General features: G+C 50.1%; 4 protein-coding genes across 4 annotated transcripts; 1 reads left to right on the top strand and 3 right to left on the bottom strand.

The window, feature by feature from the left end:
* Positions 1–975: 975 nt before the first annotated feature.
* Positions 976–2,432, top strand: ColSpa_01515 (uncharacterized protein; the record flags this gene model as incomplete). Its single annotated transcript, XM_049267727.1, has 3 exons — positions 976–1,870; positions 1,954–2,233; positions 2,294–2,432. 3 exons carry the CDS (start codon positions 976–978, stop codon positions 2,430–2,432), a joined length of 1,314 nt encoding a protein of 437 aa, XP_049123684.1.
* A 5,575-nt stretch (positions 2,433–8,007) lies between these two features.
* ColSpa_01514 (uncharacterized protein) lies at positions 8,008–8,535 on the bottom strand (the record flags this gene model as incomplete). Its single annotated transcript, XM_049267726.1, has 1 exon — positions 8,008–8,535. The coding sequence occupies one exon, from the start codon at positions 8,533–8,535 to the stop codon at positions 8,008–8,010; it is 528 nt and encodes a 175-aa protein (XP_049123683.1).
* A 5,795-nt stretch (positions 8,536–14,330) lies between these two features.
* ColSpa_01513 (putative exopolygalacturonase B) lies at positions 14,331–15,883 on the bottom strand (the record flags this gene model as incomplete). The annotated part of the gene is made up of 3 exons (XM_049267725.1): positions 14,331–15,115; positions 15,176–15,300; positions 15,390–15,883. 3 exons carry the CDS (start codon positions 15,881–15,883, stop codon positions 14,331–14,333), a joined length of 1,404 nt encoding a protein of 467 aa, XP_049123682.1.
* A 2,271-nt stretch (positions 15,884–18,154) lies between these two features.
* Positions 18,155–19,273, bottom strand: ColSpa_01512 (uncharacterized protein; the record flags this gene model as incomplete). Its single annotated transcript, XM_049267724.1, has 1 exon — positions 18,155–19,273. One exon carries the CDS (start codon positions 19,271–19,273, stop codon positions 18,155–18,157), a length of 1,119 nt encoding a protein of 372 aa, XP_049123681.1.
* Between the last annotated feature and the right edge of the window lie 727 nt (positions 19,274–20,000).

Raw genomic sequence — 20,000 nt, 5'->3', positions numbered from 1 at the left:
CGATTGTGGATGATCGAGGCCGATGCATGAGACCCGGCTCGGCTCGAGGGAGCTCTCACTCCCCCACCTAAGGCGTCGTTAATGAAAAACATTGATCCATGTCACGTGACAACGAGCAGAGGAGGAATAGGAGAACACGGGACGGAGACGACACAGGAAGGTGTGACGGGTTATTAGCCGTTGGCGGACTTGGCCGAGATGGGCAAACTCGGAAACCCAATCAGAGAGAAGTCTTGGTAGCAAAGTGGACGGCGTCTAACCGCCATTGACGTGATTGGGGGAAATCCCTGGGCTCATGACCGAGAGTGGGTTCATTCTGGATACGTACCTCGTTTAGAGAGGGGAGAAATGGAGAAAGACGCTTCCAGACCGTCATGCCATGCCCATGTTGATCTGTGACCAAGGCAGACAGAGGAACAGAGGGCCGACTGCTCCCAGGCTGGGTGACAGCACAACAGGGCGGAGAGAACCGCAGCAGAGTGAGGAATTTCCCTGCGTTCCCGCTCGTTGCGTGCATTTGCCCGCTGCCTGGCCCCCTTGTTCGAAGTCCTTCGAATCCACACCACCACCCCCCGACACGTCCATGTGTCCGTCCACCGCTCCAGTCCGGTCCCAGTCCAGTCCCAGTCCAGTCAAGTACAGTTCCAGTCCTGGACAAATGGCTCAGAGAGCAGGCGAGCGAGGCGAGACGCGACACGGCCTAGGCGAGAGAGAGAGAGGAGCCAAGTGGGCGCTTAGCTTACCTAGCCAACTAGCTTTATTACCTCCTTGGTGTACAGTAATAATTATTGTTGTGTTGCTTTGCTTTTGCTTGGAAGAGGCTGAAGGCTGGAGCCGCCTCCTCCACGTGTCAAAAGTCATCCCGTCTCGTCTCCGCCCCCTTGGGTTTCCCCTTACTCGCCCGCTCGCGCACCCGGCGGAAGTGTGCAGTGCAGAGTGTGGACGTGGACTGTTGGAACTGGAAAGTGAGACACGATGCGGATGCCCGCCAACGCGAACGCCGTCGCCGTCACCGTCGCAGCCGACAACCGGCCGGCCGCCGCCACGGCTGCTGCTGCTACCGAGACTACTCCTCCTCCCGCTCCCGCTTCTGCCCCCGAGACTCATCGGCCTGCTTCCGCCGCCTCTGCTGCCGTCGCTGCTGCTCTTCCTCCTCTTCCGCTGGCCCCCTCCTCCATGCCGTTGGCGTTGTCTCGCGCGTCGCGCCATGACGCCGCGCTTGTTGGCGGCCGCCTCGAACCTTATTCCTTCGCCTCCCATCATCCTCCGCCGCCGCCAACCTACTACCGTCGGTTGGCCGCGGCTCCAGGCCCGGGTCCGGGTCCAGGTCCAGCTTCAGCTCCAACGCCAACTCCAGTTGCTCCAGCTGCTATCACGTCCTCCGCCGCCCGTCATGGCACGTTCGGGTTCCCTCCGTCGCCCTCACCAACCCCCTCACACCCCAACAGCTTCAACAGCCTCAGCAGCCATGATAGGAACCACAGCAGTTCAAACTTCACCAGTACTGGCAACAGCCAAGTCACGTCAGCACCGCGTTCCGACACTTCCAAGCCCGGCAGGTGTTCAGTCATGGCCCTGCAGAACGTCTTGTGCGACCCGGACGACGACGTAGACATGACCTCGTCGCGCTCCAGTCATCCGCCCACGCCGCCTCACCTTGATGCACTCAACCCTCCCGTCACACACTCTGCTCCCGTTTCTCCAGCTTCGGCTCCGCTCGAAACATCTGCATTTGTGCCGCGCCCAAATCCTTCTCATGTGGTCATGACCACCCGGCCCCAGTTGCACACTCCTCACATCCAGCACACGGAACCTGGCTGCAAGACATGTCAGATCCGCAAGATGCCCTGTGACGAGGGGCGCCCCTCATGTGAGTCTCGCTCCGCCGAATTACTCGCGTCTACGTTCTGAACTATAACCAACCTGGCCTCCGTGTACTGACCAACCGAACAGGTCAAAACTGCTTGCGCATGGGCATCCATTGCTTGGGCTACTTCACTCCGAGTCATGCGAACGCCCAGCAGGTCTCGGACCGTTCCGTACCTAGCGTTAGTGCCAACGCCAAACGCCAGGACCAAGAAGAGTATCTCTTCTTTCTCCTCGACCACTACCGGCACACCAAGCGCCACTGCATGTGGGAGCTCATCACTCTTGATTTTAACGAGCACTTCTCCTGTAATATGCGTAAAGAGGCCCTACAGATGATTAAGCGTCGACGTTTCAAGGACAAAGAGTGAGTTGCAGCGCTTCATCCCCTCCTTACTGGTATAAACTGGGCTAACTTGCCCGCCAGCACTCGGGAGGCTTCGCCTAATGATGCCTCGAGCAGCACGCAACGCCCCAAGGCCAGGAGAGGACGACGGCCGCGATCGAGCGCCCCTTCCCTCCAGCCAATGCCGCAGGAGGCCGACAACGAATCCAGCACAGGATGAGACTAGGGTGTTCTACCTCTACCTTAACTCACCTGCCACAAAAGCGGTACCCAGACGGCGATCGGCTCGTGGCCCGTCTATTGGCCCACGGTTCAGAACAGCCAACCCAGCAGTAGTCTGGCATACGTCCATTGGCTCTAGATTCGCACACTAGACGGCGGCATTTCGGGTGGATCATCTGGGAAAGGGCTTTTGATCTTCCAACTTGCACCTCCGTCTTGAGAGAAGGGCAGGGCCGGCCAAACTAGCTCTTTCGAATATCAGTGGCAAAGATCGCTGGTCGTCCTGTTGAGTCTCAAGGGGGCCGGCACTCGTATCCTTATCAGACATTAGAGCGGCAATACGCCATGAACGTCCAGCCGAGCCGAACTGGAGAGGGCAGATGCCTGATGAGCTTCGATGGGTGTACCAGCAGGGACGTTAGGTCGGCAGTGTCCTGTAACCATGGCATCGGGGAAAAGTCATCTAGCCCAGGACCTCATCCTCTCGAGGCGACGATGACCTCCCCTGCGATGCAACCCAGAAGTCCGACAAGCTGGGATTGGCCTGGCCGATGATACCCTAGGCTCGGTCTTCATCGCTAGCTCTGGCTTGAACCTCGTCTGATATCTCAGGCCGTATTCAAAACCTCTGGCGGATTGTCATTGTGTTGTCACTTCCTAGAATGATCGCGTCCTCATTCAAACTTACAAGAACACTTCTTTTGTTTGGGCCACATGGGACTGCAAGAAGTCACGTGATCAAATCACTGGGTCTGTGCATGTCATTGTTGGTCCAATTTTCTCACGAATGCGGCATGGCAGAGGCCCGCAACCATCCCACTACAAACACCGAAGTGGCATAGCTCATCTGGAATAGAACCAAGCCATACACGCATTGGTGGTACCCATAGATATGTATCTCACGATTGCACATACGCAAGCTAATACAAGGCGATGTGTGACAAGCTCCCTTCGCCTCAACAAACTGCCTCTCCAAGCAAGATTGAGGACGTGGAATGCTTTTTGCTGATGAGGAAGTAAAAACAAGGGGAAGATGAGATGTATTTCTCCAATAAACAATTGCCCTATATCGAGATGCCAGTCGATGCCGATAAAACCGCAATCGGTCGGCTAGTGGCGCAGGACATTTGAGAACAGTCTTTCATTCATTGGCTATGGTGGTAATGCCTAATGGCTAGGCTTCCGACTATGTTTTGTGCATAGATAAGTTTTCGAGAACGCGATGCATGAAACATATTCCCGCTTGAAGTTGAATTATTGATGTGGTTTGCGCCGGCAGATGGTTGTCCTAAGATGAGATATGCTTCGTGTAGGTCACATGCGCCGCACGTAAGAGATACTCGATCACCGCAAGACGGGGCGCACGCGACTGACTTTGTTCAAAAAACAACATGTCTCTCCGTATAAAAGGGTCAAAGCAAAGTCGCAATCGAAAATTGATTCTAACCGTGCTTTAACCGGCCTGATGTCGAAGACGGATCTGGATAAAAGAAGAAAAACAACAAGAGTTGCACCGCCCAGTTGTGGATGGATAAGAAGGTTTGGCACAGCAGACTACTTCAAGGCGCCTTTGGATTGGTTGCTACCAAAGATGACCAAGGCTCGCAATACGTAGCAAGATCTAACAGCGGCTCCCTGCTAGAACGTCTAAATTTGGAAACCCTGTTTGCTTGTGCAGCCGTCCCATCAGCTCATGAGCAGGGATCGACCAACGTGTTTACTTTCAAGACATTCATCCCCCTGGCCCCACCCCTCCATCTGTTACTTCAACCAACAGGTGGCTCCAACAGTCATTAATCTCTCCTGAACTGTCGAATACGAGCGACATGACCATCAGTCGTTTCGCTTTTGTCCTCAGGGAACTTGCCCGAGATGGCAGTCAGCAGACGATAGCTCTTCGTCTGCACCCGATTAAGTGCGTTTAGTTGAGCACCGTAACGGCACACATCGCCAAGGTCCCAAAACCTGGAAAATTCATGATCTGTATCACCTTCTCACTGTTCCACAGTCATTACCCCACGCTTGTCGCCCGTTGTAACTCCAGTTCTATCGACAAGCGCTGCCGAACTAGACCCTGGCGGCCTGGCCAACGCACCACTGAGGATGGGATTTGTCACCCCGAAACCCTCGCAAGGTGTACTTAACACTGTTACCACCAACAGTTCTAGAGATATGCCGGCGTGAAATATCAATCAATGTCACTCATTCACCACCTCTACTTGTTGGACACCATGCCTGCTCAGGGTTGATGACTTGCCCAGTTCGCAAAACTCGCCACACTTGTCTCCAAAAGTCAAGCATACCCGTGCTATTAGGGAGCCCATTCGAACAATTGTTATCTTATCTTCGTTTCTCTCACTACATTCCACTCGCGCTGATAGCTGACGACATATAAATGCGTTCCCGCCTCCTCTGCGCGCCATCCATGACAAACCTACGACACCTGAAACTTTTCGAACAAAATATTCCATGCTCGCGAGCTGGCCGGCTTCAATCTCTGTCGTCAAGTATCATGCTATCAACAGAGAAGCTTGAAATTGCAGAGCCAACTGCAACTCCATACGATCCCATTCGACGGCCTCCACTGTCAGGAGTAACCCAAGTTGGGGAAACCGCTATAGCCACGCAAAGTCAAGATAGGACCATTGCGGCGCCCGAACCTATCTCAACGAAGGTTAAAACCGCCACCGCAGAGTGCATAGAAGCAATGGGTAAAACAAGCCAGAGAAGGTCATCAATGCCCTTGCTGAAGTTAGCCCCTATCCTCGGTCGCTTTGCCGATGTCGACTTCTCGTGATGCACGATCCTTGTGACGACACAATGTTCACCGTTCCTATTCACGCGGTTTCGTGTGCAAATAGGCCGCGAAACTTGACACAAAACATACCCAAGAGAGGAGCTGGAGGCACTGGATTCGCTGATGGATACAATCAGCCCACAGCTAAGCGTGTGCAGAGACGAGCTGCGTTGAGAAAGCGACTGGAGTGGAAATCGACCAAGTCTTCCGAAGAAAAAGGATCATTAGAGAAAGGTTTGGCTTCGCTGCAGGCTTAAAGGCAACAGACAGCCCACAGCATATTCACCAGTTTGATTGAAATCTACTAGAGTCAATCTTACGGGTCTCAGGTCTCATGCATTCTATTTGTGAGACTTTGCGTCTCACAAATCTGGTTCTGAGACAGAATTGGGATTTGAGTCTCTTTTTAAAAAAAAAACTCTTGAAAATACATTGTTTCTCTATGCTCATGTGCAAATGGTCTTGTAACAGAATAAGTTACAAACCAGGCCATACTGATGTTCATATATTTTGCCCCCCAAGCGTGCCTAAAGTAAAGTTTTGCAACCGTGTTGTCGAAGCCGTAGACAAGTCTTCTGCAACCCGCTGCTTTTGCCGGGTAGTGCCACTAAATATGGCGAAATGAGAAAAGTCGACGACCTCATCCGAAAAACAGGCAGGCAAAGTCTTGTTTGACGGGGTTCCTCTGCTGAGATAGGCACCGACCCAATGAGCGCAGCATCTCCGGTCTCTGAGTCGACTCCGAAGCTGGCCGACTCTGCATAGACGTTACCAAACATTGAGATGTCAAACATGTCAATAACCTCTCGTCAGCAAAAGTGACCAGAGAATCTAAGATGAACCCAGTTTGATCAGTAGGCATGCCAGGGTCCAAAGCTTTGGGACTCGTGTTTGTAGCAAAAGCCCACAGTGGGACATAAGGCAGCCAGAGGAGCTGTCATAGCGTTGGTATAGACCACCATGACGTAAAAGTTTTTTAGGGGTGTGTATGATCAATTCATAGTTTACGATTATTGGGACTATAAGATAAGGAACGCAAGTACATCAGGGAGTCGAGTAAAAGGGCGCTTCGGGGGGTCTAAATATACTCGAATCGGCGTGTTCTTCAAACTACCTTCTGAACGGCCTGGGAAAAGTCACTCAGATCAGCGTATCACGATTGAAACTTCCGACTTTCCATCGGAGCACTGACAAATCAAATCGCTGCTTGGGTCAATACCACCGCTCTTGTCGCAAAGTCTCACGGCTGTTGACCAAGCCCATAAACGTTAACTCCAGCAGCAAAATGTTTCCATCTTGGAGGTTTGTTGACATAAACCATCAGTATGTCTATGACAAATGTGTATAAGTTAAGCTGAATGGCTGGCTTCAATATATGTAATAAGCCGAATATCGTGAATGAATGGACCCAACACATATTATGACTTGCCAGCACACTTTATGGCAGCTGTTGCCGAATAACTCGTGGGTCGATATCCGCTACGTTCAATGGTTTATTTCACTGAAGCTACCGGATCTCATGCGGTGATTAACTTTGATGACATGCTTTACCGAACTTTCTAAGCCTATGATAGTTGTAAGGGAGAGGTGCAAGGTAACCGGCAACTACGGACACCAACGCAGCCAGCCAGAAGGCAGGGTCGTCAAGCTGAATATTTTCTCCGGTCAAGTGATAGTCTACGGCATTTTCGGCTGCTTCCATCGTGACCATAGATATTATGCTCATCCCTGCGGCAGTCTTAGCCGCGGCTAGCCAGTTCAGACCATCGCGACCAAACTTGAGGAGAATTGTCTCAAGCAATAACGATGTAGAGAGCCCGCTCGCCACTATCTTCAGTCAATCGAATTGTATTAGGGAGTAATGCAAAGACGAAAAAAGTTTCTTATGGCAAGACTGACTGGAAAGTACCACGATGGTCTCTTTTCCAATCTCAGAATGAAAAGCTTGAAGGTATCACATGGCCGAGAAATCCCCAAGAGTGCAGCCCACAAGGCACCATAGCGTATTGAGGCTTGAGCAGCGCCATGTGGCTTTCGAAGTCCAGAAACCGCGTGATAGTGCTGAGGGAGGAGAGATCTGGTGTGTCTTACTGCAATATGATACCCCCCTGGTCTTTGTTGAGGTTGGTCTGCTTTGCCCAGGAAAATGAATTCCAATTAATTGGGCTGGGAAGTTGAGATACAGACGCGGTGAGTGCGGCCCACATACTAGACGACGCCCAAGGACGAATGCTGTAGGCAACCTCATGACGATGCGAATATGACGCCTCGGTCGAACAGACTGCTGGCTGCGAAATTGTCAATGAAGCTGTTGACTTCCACGAGGATTGGGATGTGTGGAGACGTAGGACGCGTTGATGGTGGCGCTGTGTAATCAGCAGATTACAAAGTTTAATGGTATGTACACGCCATCCGTGTCCTTGCTCCAGCGAAGTGGGCTTGGCCATTTCCTCGCCTTCTCTCACTGACCTGCAATGACTACAAATCCCGTGTTGGAGTCTACCTAGAAATTGGTCTGCGATGCTTTTCTGTGTCCTAGTCTCTGCGATGAGCCACATGGTCAATGTGAATGAGGGGTGAATTATAGATAATTATCCAAAGTGCATTCCAGATTCTTTTTTGTCTTTTCATGAACCCCTGGTTTTCCCCACCGTTTGTGGTTTACCGGCGCCAAGGTTATTGTCTTCCTCTGGTGTAGAACATGAAAACAGCATTGCATTGTCTCCCGCTTGTGGGCCCCATCATCCAATAAACTACATTAACTGATATGTTCTGCCTACATTCCATCTCGAATCATGGCATTGATCAGCTGAACGTGGCGGTTGGCATTTGTCTCACTCCATTCGTTGTCGTAATTCAGTCCGTATGGCCAAACATGCGAGCCTCCACAGTTGATCACCGCACTAGATCCATCCCAAGAACGAAGCAGTGGCAACGCGGTCGCCCAGTCTCCCGCGGCACACTTTCGATCAAATGCGGCGGTTTGGCCGATACCCAAAGTGTGAGAAACCTCGTGGAGGGCAGTCCGCTCATTCATATAAGCGCGATTGGAGCCGAAACGGACGTCACCATTGTAGTTTGCCTCTGCTGTAGGAACACCAGGAGTGTAGTATACACGGAGGTTCTTAGTAGCGCTTCCGAGGCGGGAATGGCGGGCGACAGCAAGGCGCATTGCGGCTTCGATCCTACTGTAGGCATCCGTCTGGTCGGCTGTAGGATTTGCAGCCTTCTGGAGGGTCCATGTGACGGCGCTCTGAGCAGTGGCAACATACGCGACGAGGGTAACAAGGAGTGAGAATTTCATGATCAACGAGAGTTGCGGGTGAGAAGTTGACGGGATGGAGACCAAATATGGCTTTTGATGGCTTGAAAAATGTGCCAGAGAAGAGAGCACCCACAAGACAAAATTCTGGTGGATTGTCGGTCTTCGGCCAGACCATCCAACAATTAGGGGCGGGGAGCAGCCAGGCTTTGTATAAATACCTCGTGCCCATGGTTGTTTTTAGGTCTTAATAGATTTCGCACACTGGAATTGTCTTCGTCGCCGTTTTGAGAAACCAAATTTAGATGTCGTTCCTAGTACATCTTCCGAGTGTGACAATTCGAGAAGTGATTTTCGTCGCTTCCTCCTGATATGCGTGCATGCAGGTCCTCAGAGGCTGTTCATGATAGGCACGGGTCTATTTCTCTGAGATAGCACGTGGTACTATAGCCGTGTTGATGCAACGCTAAATAATACAGATAGTGACTAGGCCGGAGGTGTGTCCATTTATCGCTTTTTATGCGTTACGCTTCCCCGCTTATGCCAAGATCAACTGCCATTCTAGGAGAAAGCCTCCGTCAAATCAATTCAGAACACTGCCGGCAAGCATTTAACCTTATCTCTCACCAACCTGAATAAGTCTGGGCGACATTGAGCAGTTAGGTATTTGTACGGAACGGTCCCACCGAATACTGACACGATGTTGCACTGGTTCATCTCGCATACGGAAGACTGTGTGAGCGAAGAAGGCATGCCCGAGCGATGCCGCCAAGACTGCGCCGTTCGGTAGGAAACTGCCCGAGCTAGTAGCCGGACCACTGATAATTGGTGTAATTTCCATATGTCCAGAAGAAATCCAACAACGAGTCGCGAACCGTGGTCTTCCAAGAATTTTAGTAGTTCGACATGGCCGAGGACGTCCGCAAATCGGTCGATGCGGTTAAGCGAACTAGCAACTCCGAGATCTGTGCCCGCGAGGGCTCATGACAGCTTACTTGAACATAAACGAAAACAGATTTGAGCATACCAATCTCTGAAGATTTGTCTTGCAAATGCCCGGGCAGGTGAATCGAGCCAGCGTGCGTCAACCTCCTGAATATGCACTGTGATCTCGTGCCGCAGTTCGGAGTCGGCCCTTCGTTGTCGGTCGACTATGTTACGAGACGGGTCAATTTCGGATAAGAGACAGCTGCCATCTGTGCAGTGTAACAAGACTTTTAAGTAATATCCAGGTAGTGATTCTATGTTCACCTCGGAAAAGGCTCGCCCGGGAAGCATTTAAAGCGATGCCAAGAGTCCTTAGCCTTCAAAAGCTGTCGCGGGCAATTGTGCAAAGCCAAGCTTCACAGCATTCCAAAATAATACTATCCTCTTCAGAAAGTACTGAGCCTATGTTGTGGATTTTTTTAAAGTTGGGCAGCCGCAAGAGAACAGCACTCTGTTTATATGAGTTGTCAAGTCGTCTGCACTCCCGCGCGGCCTGAACTGAGAAAGTCGATAACAAAAAGCGTCTGAGACCGAGATCAGTTGCTTCTAATCCACGATCATAACAGGAACCATTTGAATCAGATTAGTCCATTGACACATCAACAGATTGAGCGAGCGTCATGGCGGCATTCGATGCTTAGCTTCTCCTATGATGTGCTAAGCAAAGAGTTACAAAGCCATGCGGCAATCCTTGCGACGATCTTGATGGACTATTGACACCTTCGAAAGGGACCAACGTCCATTGTTCATATGTCAAACTTGCAGTCGCTTGAACGCGATCATCCAGGTCGATTTGGCTCGTCGCAAGATACAAAAGTGGTGTTGATCTTACTAGCACGGGGTAAGAAGTAAAGAAGGAAAAAAGAAAACTAGACTTTTGACGATCACAATCAGCGTAAACTCACGACACATTTTCTACTAACTGCGAAGCGGCGTCAGCAAATCATGGTCCAAAAAGACCCTCTTCTATTACTTAACATGTAGCTGATCAGTGTCTGTAACACTATGTTGATCTAACGAGGTTCATCCTGTTTCTGATTCATGGTGCTCACAGGGGTATATTGATAGATCTCACCCACCATCGAAAACACTGAAGAAAGAGCTGATCCGAGTCAGTACCTGCCCGCTATCGCGGCTCGCTGGAGCTACAGCGCCTGGGCACTGTAACGTAGAAGACGTCTAATGTAAGAATCTTACAACTGCTATGCTTGCCCGCCTGTGCAATACAATACCAAGCATGTCTGATGGTGGAGCGACTCCAATCTTATACCGGTACGAGGGGAATATTAATGCTCCATTTAGCAAACACATGGACTGTAACCATCGGAGGCTCCAACTCCATCTAGCGGAGGACTTCGCGATCGAAAATATTGACGGACAGAGCATATTAAAGGATAGTCAAGTCCTCGCAGATCCCACTAGGTAAAGCACTCATCTCTACCTCTTTCCTTAAAGTCATTTTGAGAATACCGTACAAACTCATTGTATATCTCGTACCACTCGTTTTGTTTCCTCGTTCATTAAATCTGTCAAACTGACACGTCGGTTCCGCGATGTTTGTCAACTTTCTCGCCTTCATCACGATTTTGCCGGCTGCCCTGCCCGCGTTCGTAATCCAGTGCTACTGCAAGTATCTTTTGCACTCAAGGTAGATCAAGCTACTAACTCTATGTCTAGACCCAAACGGCCGTTGCGCAAGGTGGTGCTCGCAATTTGGATGCGGTTGCCATGAGAACAATGACAAGCTGGGAGAAGGGCTTACCCGCTCCAAATGCATCACAAAGTTTGAGTTTTTCGGGCGGCACAAGTGTTGAAGTCACAAAGTCTACACACTGTCAGAGATATTGCTGTTGGCTATTGAGTTCGCTTCATATCAAAGATAACAATTATATTCGAATGGAAATGTAATCGTAACTTGGTATAGGACCATGCGTTGGAGACCCCTCCACGTGGGGGAAGTTCCAAAGTCCAAGCAGCAGTCGCCCTGGACCTCATTGTGACTTACTAGATGCTGACCCACTCGTAGCCTGCATGAAGCCGAGTCCGAACCGAGAGAATGACAGCAACGTGAACAGACCTTTGCGCTTTGAGCACGCACAAGAGAGAAGCTACGAATCATCATGTGAAGTGGTTCTGTAGCAAGTCGGAATTGAGAAGGGGTGACGACCAGTCCAGGGGCATGTGAAGAATAATTATCCACATACGTCCCAGTCATCCTCACATCACTGGCCAAACCTGGTCTTCCCCGCGCGCTAGCCACAACGACTTAAGCACCCTGGGTGGCGATCCGGGGTTTTGATCTCAATCTCATTACCGGCACGCATTTATATGTGTGTTATGCGGAAACTCCAAGCCGAGGTCACATTGAAGATCGACTTGTTGTTAAATATTCTGCCGGACCGGCAATTCAGGCTTCCCCGCGAATTGCCTGGCTGCCTTTCCACTTGTTCAAAACAATGACAGGACCTCCAACACTTTTTGAACTTGGTAATTACACCAGTCCAGACGAGACAAGAAATATCCGCACGAAACCATGTTGAATGAGACCCAAGAAGACGCCTACTATTCTTCAATCGATTTAATTGTCCGCAACCCTTATTAAACAATTTTGTCAGCCATGAGATTTGCCTTGTTGCTTCTCTTGGTATGGACTGCTGGTTCGGCACAGGCTCTTTCGTACCCAAAGGAAATTGTCGTTATGGAAGGTCTTTCGGTTGCAACAACTGCTGGCATCGTTACCGGCATTATCAATGACACCGCCCCCAGTGTTCGCCAATGGCTCGGGATTCCGTACGCTGAGCCACCTGTTGGGGCTCTGCGGTTCTCTCCTCCAAAGCCGAAGGGCCCATTCCGGCATCTCACAACAAACTCCTACAAGCCATCCTGTATACAACAATTGAGTAACGCCAGTACTCCTTACACCGAACTCGTTTCCCAATTCCTCATCAATGGGGGGCAGTCCGAAGACTGTCTCTACATCAACATATATGCGCCACTGAATCCAGTTTCCCTGAGGGTTCCTGTGCTTGTCTTTATTCCCGGCGGTGGCTTTACTAGTGGCGGTGCCAACTCGCTGTACAAGATTCCCGACCAGTGGATCCAGAAAACACAGGCACACATTGTTGTTACCATGAATTACCGAGTCAATATTTTCGGGTTTCCTAATGCCAAGAGCGCATCACAGAACGCGGGCCTTCTAGATCAACGTCTTGTCGTTGAATGGACAAGGGATAATATCGCAGCATTTGGCGGCGATGCTTCAAGGATCACACTTTGGGGTCAGTCAGCTGGAGCAATGTCTGTTGGAATGTACGGCTATGCCTGGGTCGAGGACCCAATTGTGTCGGCTTTGATTGCGGACTCGGGTTCAGCCTCTATTCTCTCAGTCAATGACCCCGAGAGCACCACCTTCTCAAAGTTTGCGGGTTTCGTTGGCTGCGGAAACCTCACGGCCAACAAAGAGCTGGATTGTATGCAGCATGTAAATGCCAGCGTCATCCAGCAAATCCTGTCATTTGGGGGTACAGGCGCGAGCTTCCTACCCGCGGTAGATGGCGTTACGGTATTCAGTCATTTTTCGGAGCGTCTCTTGGAAGGTAAATTCGCGAACGTCGTAAGTTCTTGGCTTTCAAGCTGTAGCAACGCAGCCGTGCCGCCGATGAACTGACACTGCATGCATCTCAAGCCATACATGACTGGAGCGAACGCAAATGAAGGAGCGTCATTCGGAACTTACGACCCAGATGGCATGTTACCTGGTCAATACGAGAATGGCCTGCGAATTATAAATTGCCCAGTGGGCACGGAAGTGCAGTAGGTGGATGCAAAGTTTCGCACGAGTTCTTAGGAACTGACTCAACTACTTTGTAGGACGCGGGAAATGGCAGGCTTGACTACGTATTACTATGACTATGCCGGCAACTTTTCAAACATATCGCCGTTGCCATGGTTAGGAGCCATGCATAGCGGTGAGTCAGGGAATAGAGACAGCCCCCCGACCCCCTCCTCTTGCAAGATTCAATTGACTAAACCCAATCCCAGCCGAGTTGCCACTGATTTTTGGGACGCACTTCGAATACCGCGGAAATTCCACTGAATATGAGTGGCAAGTAGCAGACACAATGCAGAGTAAGTTCGTAGTTGTAGATCCTACTTGGATGGAAACTGACAATTTTCGCTCTGCAGGTCTATGGCTTGCGTTTGCATCTAACTCTTCAAAAGACCCGATTGAAGGAAATGGATTTCATTGGCCGTCTTTCAAGCCAGACACTAACACGGTCGTCCATTTCGGCAAAGGGGTGAGGCTGCGCAGCTGGAAGCAACAACCTCGTGGAGTCAACGGTGCGCAGAACTCGATTAGCTTTGGGGCTTCTACTAAGAATGTCGATCAATTTTTGAAGCGGACTTCTATCACACATAGGTAAAGAGACAACAAAGGAAGACATTGTGGTTAGGTAAGAACATTGTCAGCTCGACAATTACACTGGGTCGTATAAGTATCCGAAGTGCGAGACCTCCAAATGTCTGAGTCTAGAAATCCTACGCTCATTCCTCAACTAAGTCACATAGTTATCCAGTCCTCTGCTAAACATCAATTTGCGGTTTATTGTCACATGACCTCGTCCCAAGCTCTATATCTCGACTCTTTGCGGCAATACGTGCAGACCTATCATAGTACAACAATAGTCTACTTTAGAGATCTATGGAGGTAGGAGAGAGAGAGGTCATCTTACATGAGCTTGCCATCTGTAGATGTGTCTGGAAAATATAGAAACTCTTGACTGTTATCGACAGAACGCCACATGCCGTGTTCTAATCGGTCCCTGGGTAACGATTATAACCTCTATGTTTCAGTCCCTAGCGCCATAATCCCTTACTGGCCAAGGGGGCTCAATGAAGGCCTTCGATCCAGCGCAACGGTCGGCAAGTGCTTCTTGTGCTTCAACGCTATTGAATGGCACACAAGGTACTCCCAAGTCTCCATCCAGACCGTCACATATTACTACCGACTGCCCACCACAAGGGCTGGTGATGTTGAAGTTCTTAAAGCGTATGTTTTGGCATAGACCGTCTTCGTTTGTTGAGCAACTCACGCGCGCGACGGCGCGACCACGAGTTCCACTTGAGTAACCTTGGAAGTTCTCAAAGAGAACATTGCTGACCTTCATCTTGGACGGAAACCTGTTACACGTCTCTGCATCGATATTGAAATAGCAAGAGTCGAGAAAAATCGGCCAGTCATCGTTTGCCGAGTAAAAGTTGCGAAAGGTTATGTTATCCACAAAACCCGTTGCTACGTGCTCTCCGGCCCAAACCTTGATTCGGGCTCCGTTGTTACCGTTGAGCATCCAGATGTTTTCTATCACAACATCTTTTACAAAGAGATACTCACCCTCATATTGACCAAGAGAGCCAAGTGACTGTCCGTGGGAGTTGTTGCAATACATTGTATTGACGTGCAGATCGGTATTGTTGGACTTGGGTGAGAAACAGTCGTCATCAGAGTCGACCCACACCCGTTCAATCTTGATGTGCTCCACATTGAGCGAGTTGAAGAAATCTCCGTTTTTGGGCTCGACAGTAGCGTTATTCGATTTGGCCTCAACAATCACGTCTCTATAGGTGATGTACTTGGCTGCGAGGATATGTTACCAATGGCTTTACGTAACCTAATGCACTCAGGACGATCACCTACACTCAACGATGAAATTGTGCCAAACCGGTGAGTCTTTCATGAGGATGCCTTCGAGATGCAAGTTCTCCGCATGCTCAGCGTAGAAGAGAATGGGCCGAAGATACTCATTGTCGGGATCCAAGATCCTATAAAGAAGTCAGTGTAGGCTCGATGCCAATGCCGAACGAAACCAAGAGCTTATCGATTGCTCTGATGTGGTGTTGTGTTGACTTACTCTGCGCCGGAAAACTCGTTCCACCACCTCTGTCCCTGTCCATCCAGAGTACCCTCCCCAAAAATCTTGATGTCCTTTCCACCCCATTTCCAGAACATAAGTGAACGCTGGAATGGGTGGTAGAAAGCGTGCTTTTGCCAGTAGGGAACATCGTTCGTAAACTTGATTGTTCCTTCGAGTCGCACGTGAATGTCGTTCAGAAACGTCAGGTCGAGAGGCTTGCCAATAACAAATGTTTGCCCTTCGGGCAAATAAACGGTGCCACCGTTGTTGGCTTTCTTAATAGTAGCTAAGAGCTCGTCGGAAACATCGTCAAAATCGTCACGAGAAGCCCGAGGTGTGTATGTTCTACGACAGTTGGGTGTCCGTTTTGCGACTGGGTGTTTTTCACGGAATTCCCGCACATTGCGTGGAACACCGGACAAGGTGTCGACAGCCGCTGCCATTGCGCTCGTGGCGACGGTGAGACTGACCAAGAAAATGTAGAGCTTCATGACGCGCTTTTAACAAAGATCCCCGAGATGAGTGGAAACTGGTCGTAGAATACGAGACTGGAACTCGGGAGCGCAAGGAAATTTATAGTCGGCGTATCGAGCCGAGGGCGTTAGGCTTGAACTAAACCCAAATCGTTTCCATGCAACAATTCGTTGCCCAGAATCCCCATTGACAAAGAGTTCAAGTTGGAGACTTCCTGCACTTGTATTGCTCACCGTTAAGATTGAAGCCAAGAGATGTATGAAAGTGGAACCTGAAGCTTAACTGTCTTTTTCCGTGGTGGTGATTGATGGGATATAGCAACGGCCAAGACGGATAAAAGTTTTTATAAGACCCCTGACACTTCAGACTGATAAAAGGTATTTACAGCATAATGACCCCGCGCTGAAATCCCCCGAACTATCAATGCCCAGATTTCTGAGACCCTGATTCCTCTTGATGGTCGGAAATTCGGATACATGCCGAGTTCCCAGGTGTTCAGCTCACCTCAATACCCCTCAGATGACGCGTTTGCCTCGGCGATGAGTCAAGAAGTTCGTGACAATCAGCATTTCATTGTCTCTCGAATAGTGGTCTCTGCGACCCGCACCCTCTTAGCACTCTATGTCATTCAATGCCAATGACAAGTTACTCGGGAATCTTGCTGCCCACAGGCTCTTCAGTCAAGAAGATAATAACCAGAGACGTCTTGAATCAAGAAACGGAATGGTCCTTCTTGTATAACAGCGTACTTAGGCTGGGTTTTATTCCTATTGAAGACATAACTCTGTAGCTCGTTGTTCGATTATCTTTCAGGACTTTTCATGGTAACGACTCATGAATAGCATTTTATTATAACTAGGCTGCCGAAAATTCCACAATCTTATGTAGATCCTAAACATTCTGAAGTCCCTTATGACTGCGAAGTCAACTGCTCATAGCCATTTCGACCGTCGACAGATTTAGTTCGCCGCATCTATACTGCTGGCCTAGCAAAGAATATTGCAAAGTCCATCAGTATAACGGCAATTTATGCCTAGAATACTGATTTCACACTCATAATTCGGAAGCCTGTAGCATCTCTCGAAGTAGTCAAGCATCAAAAAAAGACCTAGGTAGTGTTGGGACAAACTTGACTCGAATATTTGAATGCTTTATCAGCTACTCCAGGGGTTTCAGACAGGGCGATGTTCTCCAACTAGCATAAAAGGGAAAACGTGTGACAATATCAAACTGGGCTACCTGAAGTATTATAGCGTTACTGAGAGAATTTTGGCAGTGGATTGTATGTGATAGTGAATGGCAACATGGCTCCGAGTCTTCAACTGAAAAAAAGAAACCCCCCTCCCCCCCCAAAAAAAAAATTTTTAAAGAGAAAAGAAAAGAAAAGTTACTGGTAGCTCTAGCGATGACCATAAATAATGATTGTGCGCTGGAAGCTGAGATGCCCAAAATCGCTCCTACAGTCTATGACCTGTCAAGGAACTCGTTTCCAGCGATCACTTGGGACTTGAAACTGGCTGTAGTACGCGCGAGAGGAAGTGCGTAGTATTAAAAAGTCAGTGAGATCTAAAAAAAAAATTGCATTTAAAATTGATTGAAAACAACATATATGGCTTCCGAGCTCTTCTATTCTTTATCGCTCTAAACTCCACCTTTATTTTCCTAATGTTAGGATGCCTCTCACCTGACCCAGTTGTGCTTACTGCCTGCCTGCATCTCAGATGTTCCGGTCTATGCCAAAATACGCTGACTACCGATTGGCAAATTCAGGAATTAAGCATCACCGCGATTGGGGCCCTTCATGAATAGTCAACCAGTATACCAGCACCATCGTCTCATTGTCGACCTCATAATAGTTGTCTCTCCAGAACCCTGTCGACTGTTCATAGAAAGGATTACATCGTGAACACAGTCAGGAATTCACATCCTCCCCTCACTGTTATGTATACACACAACAGGCGGTACCAACACGACGTTGAGGGTAACTCTGCACCTAAATCTGGGCTTTGTTCGACGCTTGTACCATGCCTAAGATGTTCCTGCATCGCCATGTTTCAAGTCTCTTTTCAGGACAATCGAGGGCTTTACCGAAATGTTGCGACGCGCAACTACATTAAGCCACCATCGTACGTAACGATAACCAGAGGCACTGACCTTAAATAACCGGGAGGGAGTCGCAAACTGGCTCCCCTGCTGCGGCTAGGTGTGCTTCAACGACAGCGCCCTTTTTCAACAGAAAATGTGTGTAACGGGACGAACTGGCCGACAAGTATGCTTGAAAGGCGGCCTCATTGGTTTTCTAGAACGTCAAAGATTCCCTCGTAGACCACCGGCGGGGCGAACGATGGCGTTTCGCCTTTGAAGTGCCGCTCAAAAGAGTCCAGGGACAAGGTATTTGTCGAAGAGATGGAGGGCGCTCCTAGCGAAGCCGACCTCAGCTCTCGGGGCTCGAGCATACCCAATCCAATCTCCATCGCGCCAGAAGCTGATCGTTCTACGTCAAGCGCCATATCCAACCTTGAGGTGTGTCTCCGCAGCGGCCGGGATCCGGGCCAGTTTGGCGTCTGAGTCAAGTGTTTGGATCCTGATGGTAACCGACGCGTCGGGAATTGGGACGAGCAGGAAGACGGGGAAGACGCAGAGCTAGGGGAAGAGGATCGTGATGCGTTGGAAGATAGATACTCGACCTCGAGTAGTTGAAGCAGGTCCACGACAGTGATGCCTGCTGGGAGACTGAAATCCGGTCTAGGAATGCGTCTGTAGGCAGGGCTTTCCCTCCTGCTCCCATCAGTCGCTAGCTGCACAGCGCCTGCGTTGGCAGCCTTGTCTGTCGACGGCTGAGTTTGCGTTTGATTTCTTTGAAAGCCGATATTGCCAGAATGGATGGGACTCCAATCACCAGACTTCTCGCGGAAGCCAGTGAGCTTTTCTTTGGTAGGTTGGCGGTCCTGGGCCACAGGGGCCGTGCCCGCGCTGCATGTGCGCCTGGGTCCACCACCCACGTTCGCGTCATGACCGTCAAGGGCGTCGCGGCTTCCTAGACGTCCGTGTCGTCCTTGTTGCAGAGAGGGAGCTTTCCGAAAAGCCGTCTGTAGACGAAGTTTTCCTCTTTGTGACTTTGATAGCTGCCGCTGCGGTCCTTGCACAGGGGCTGGCGTACTCGAACCCACGAAGCTGAGGGAGTCGAAGGGGGCTTGCCCTTCCAACGCTGACACCGCCTGGGACACTGGCACGTTGCGATGGCCGGTGTGGTTCATCTCCTGGATGAGGTACTGCAGCTGGGTGTCGTCGAGGTCGGCGAGAACTTCGTACAGAGAGCCCAGAGAAGAGGAGGGCTTGTGCTGCTTGCGATGGGAGTGCTTGGTGCTGGCACCGTTGCCGATTGATGAGGTGCCTTTAAAATCCATGGTCGCCGGTTGCTGAAGACGTGTTGGCTTTGGGTGCGGGTTCGTATTTTGGCTACACGAGTAGAACGCAGAGACAATGGCTCACACAGTTGTCGAGTTCACAATGCCTGCAGGATGACTACTCTGCAGCTTCACTCGTCCGTGGTCCGAAGGTCCGTCCCGATGGGCCGTCACCTGGAGCGCAAAAGGGTGGCGCGGTTCTTCTGGGTTCGGCCTTCAGACTGTGCTGCATGCAGTCTCGACAAACAATGTGGGCTCTGGAGTACTCGACAGTTCAGGTTTTGGCAATGCAGGTGGACAACAAGTTAGATTGTCACGTAGTCAGTCAATCACGACTTGTGAAAGGTTAATCAATCCAATCTTAATCCAGGAGGAACAAAGAAAAGGGGGCCAGATCTAGGCGAGATATGTGGCGCAGACGCTTACTTAATGTGAGTATGTGGCTTAGTCTCGGCACCGCGACCGGTCCACGTGACTCTGGTTTGTCAGCTTCGACGGAGTCGAAGCCGTGCGTGGGGGGAAAGGAGGAAAATCCCGAGTGAAACAGCGTCTGTATAGCATTCAAATCCGGAGTGGTTCGCCAGCGCGAAGGGCTGACATGTTAGGTCTACATTTCTAGGGTGAATAGACGCTGCTCTCTGTTGAATCGACCAAACATCAGTTCTACAAAGACGCCACTAAGGCCCCTGGTGGCCATGCATGCAACCATGACCTGTTACTACGATCC

This window comes from Colletotrichum spaethianum (genome assembly GCF_022836535.1).
Source record: "Colletotrichum spaethianum MAFF 239500 DNA, contig03, whole genome shotgun sequence".
Classification (NCBI taxonomy): domain Eukaryota; kingdom Fungi; phylum Ascomycota; class Sordariomycetes; order Glomerellales; family Glomerellaceae; genus Colletotrichum; species Colletotrichum spaethianum.
This window is presented reverse-complemented; position numbering and strand designations above follow the sequence as displayed.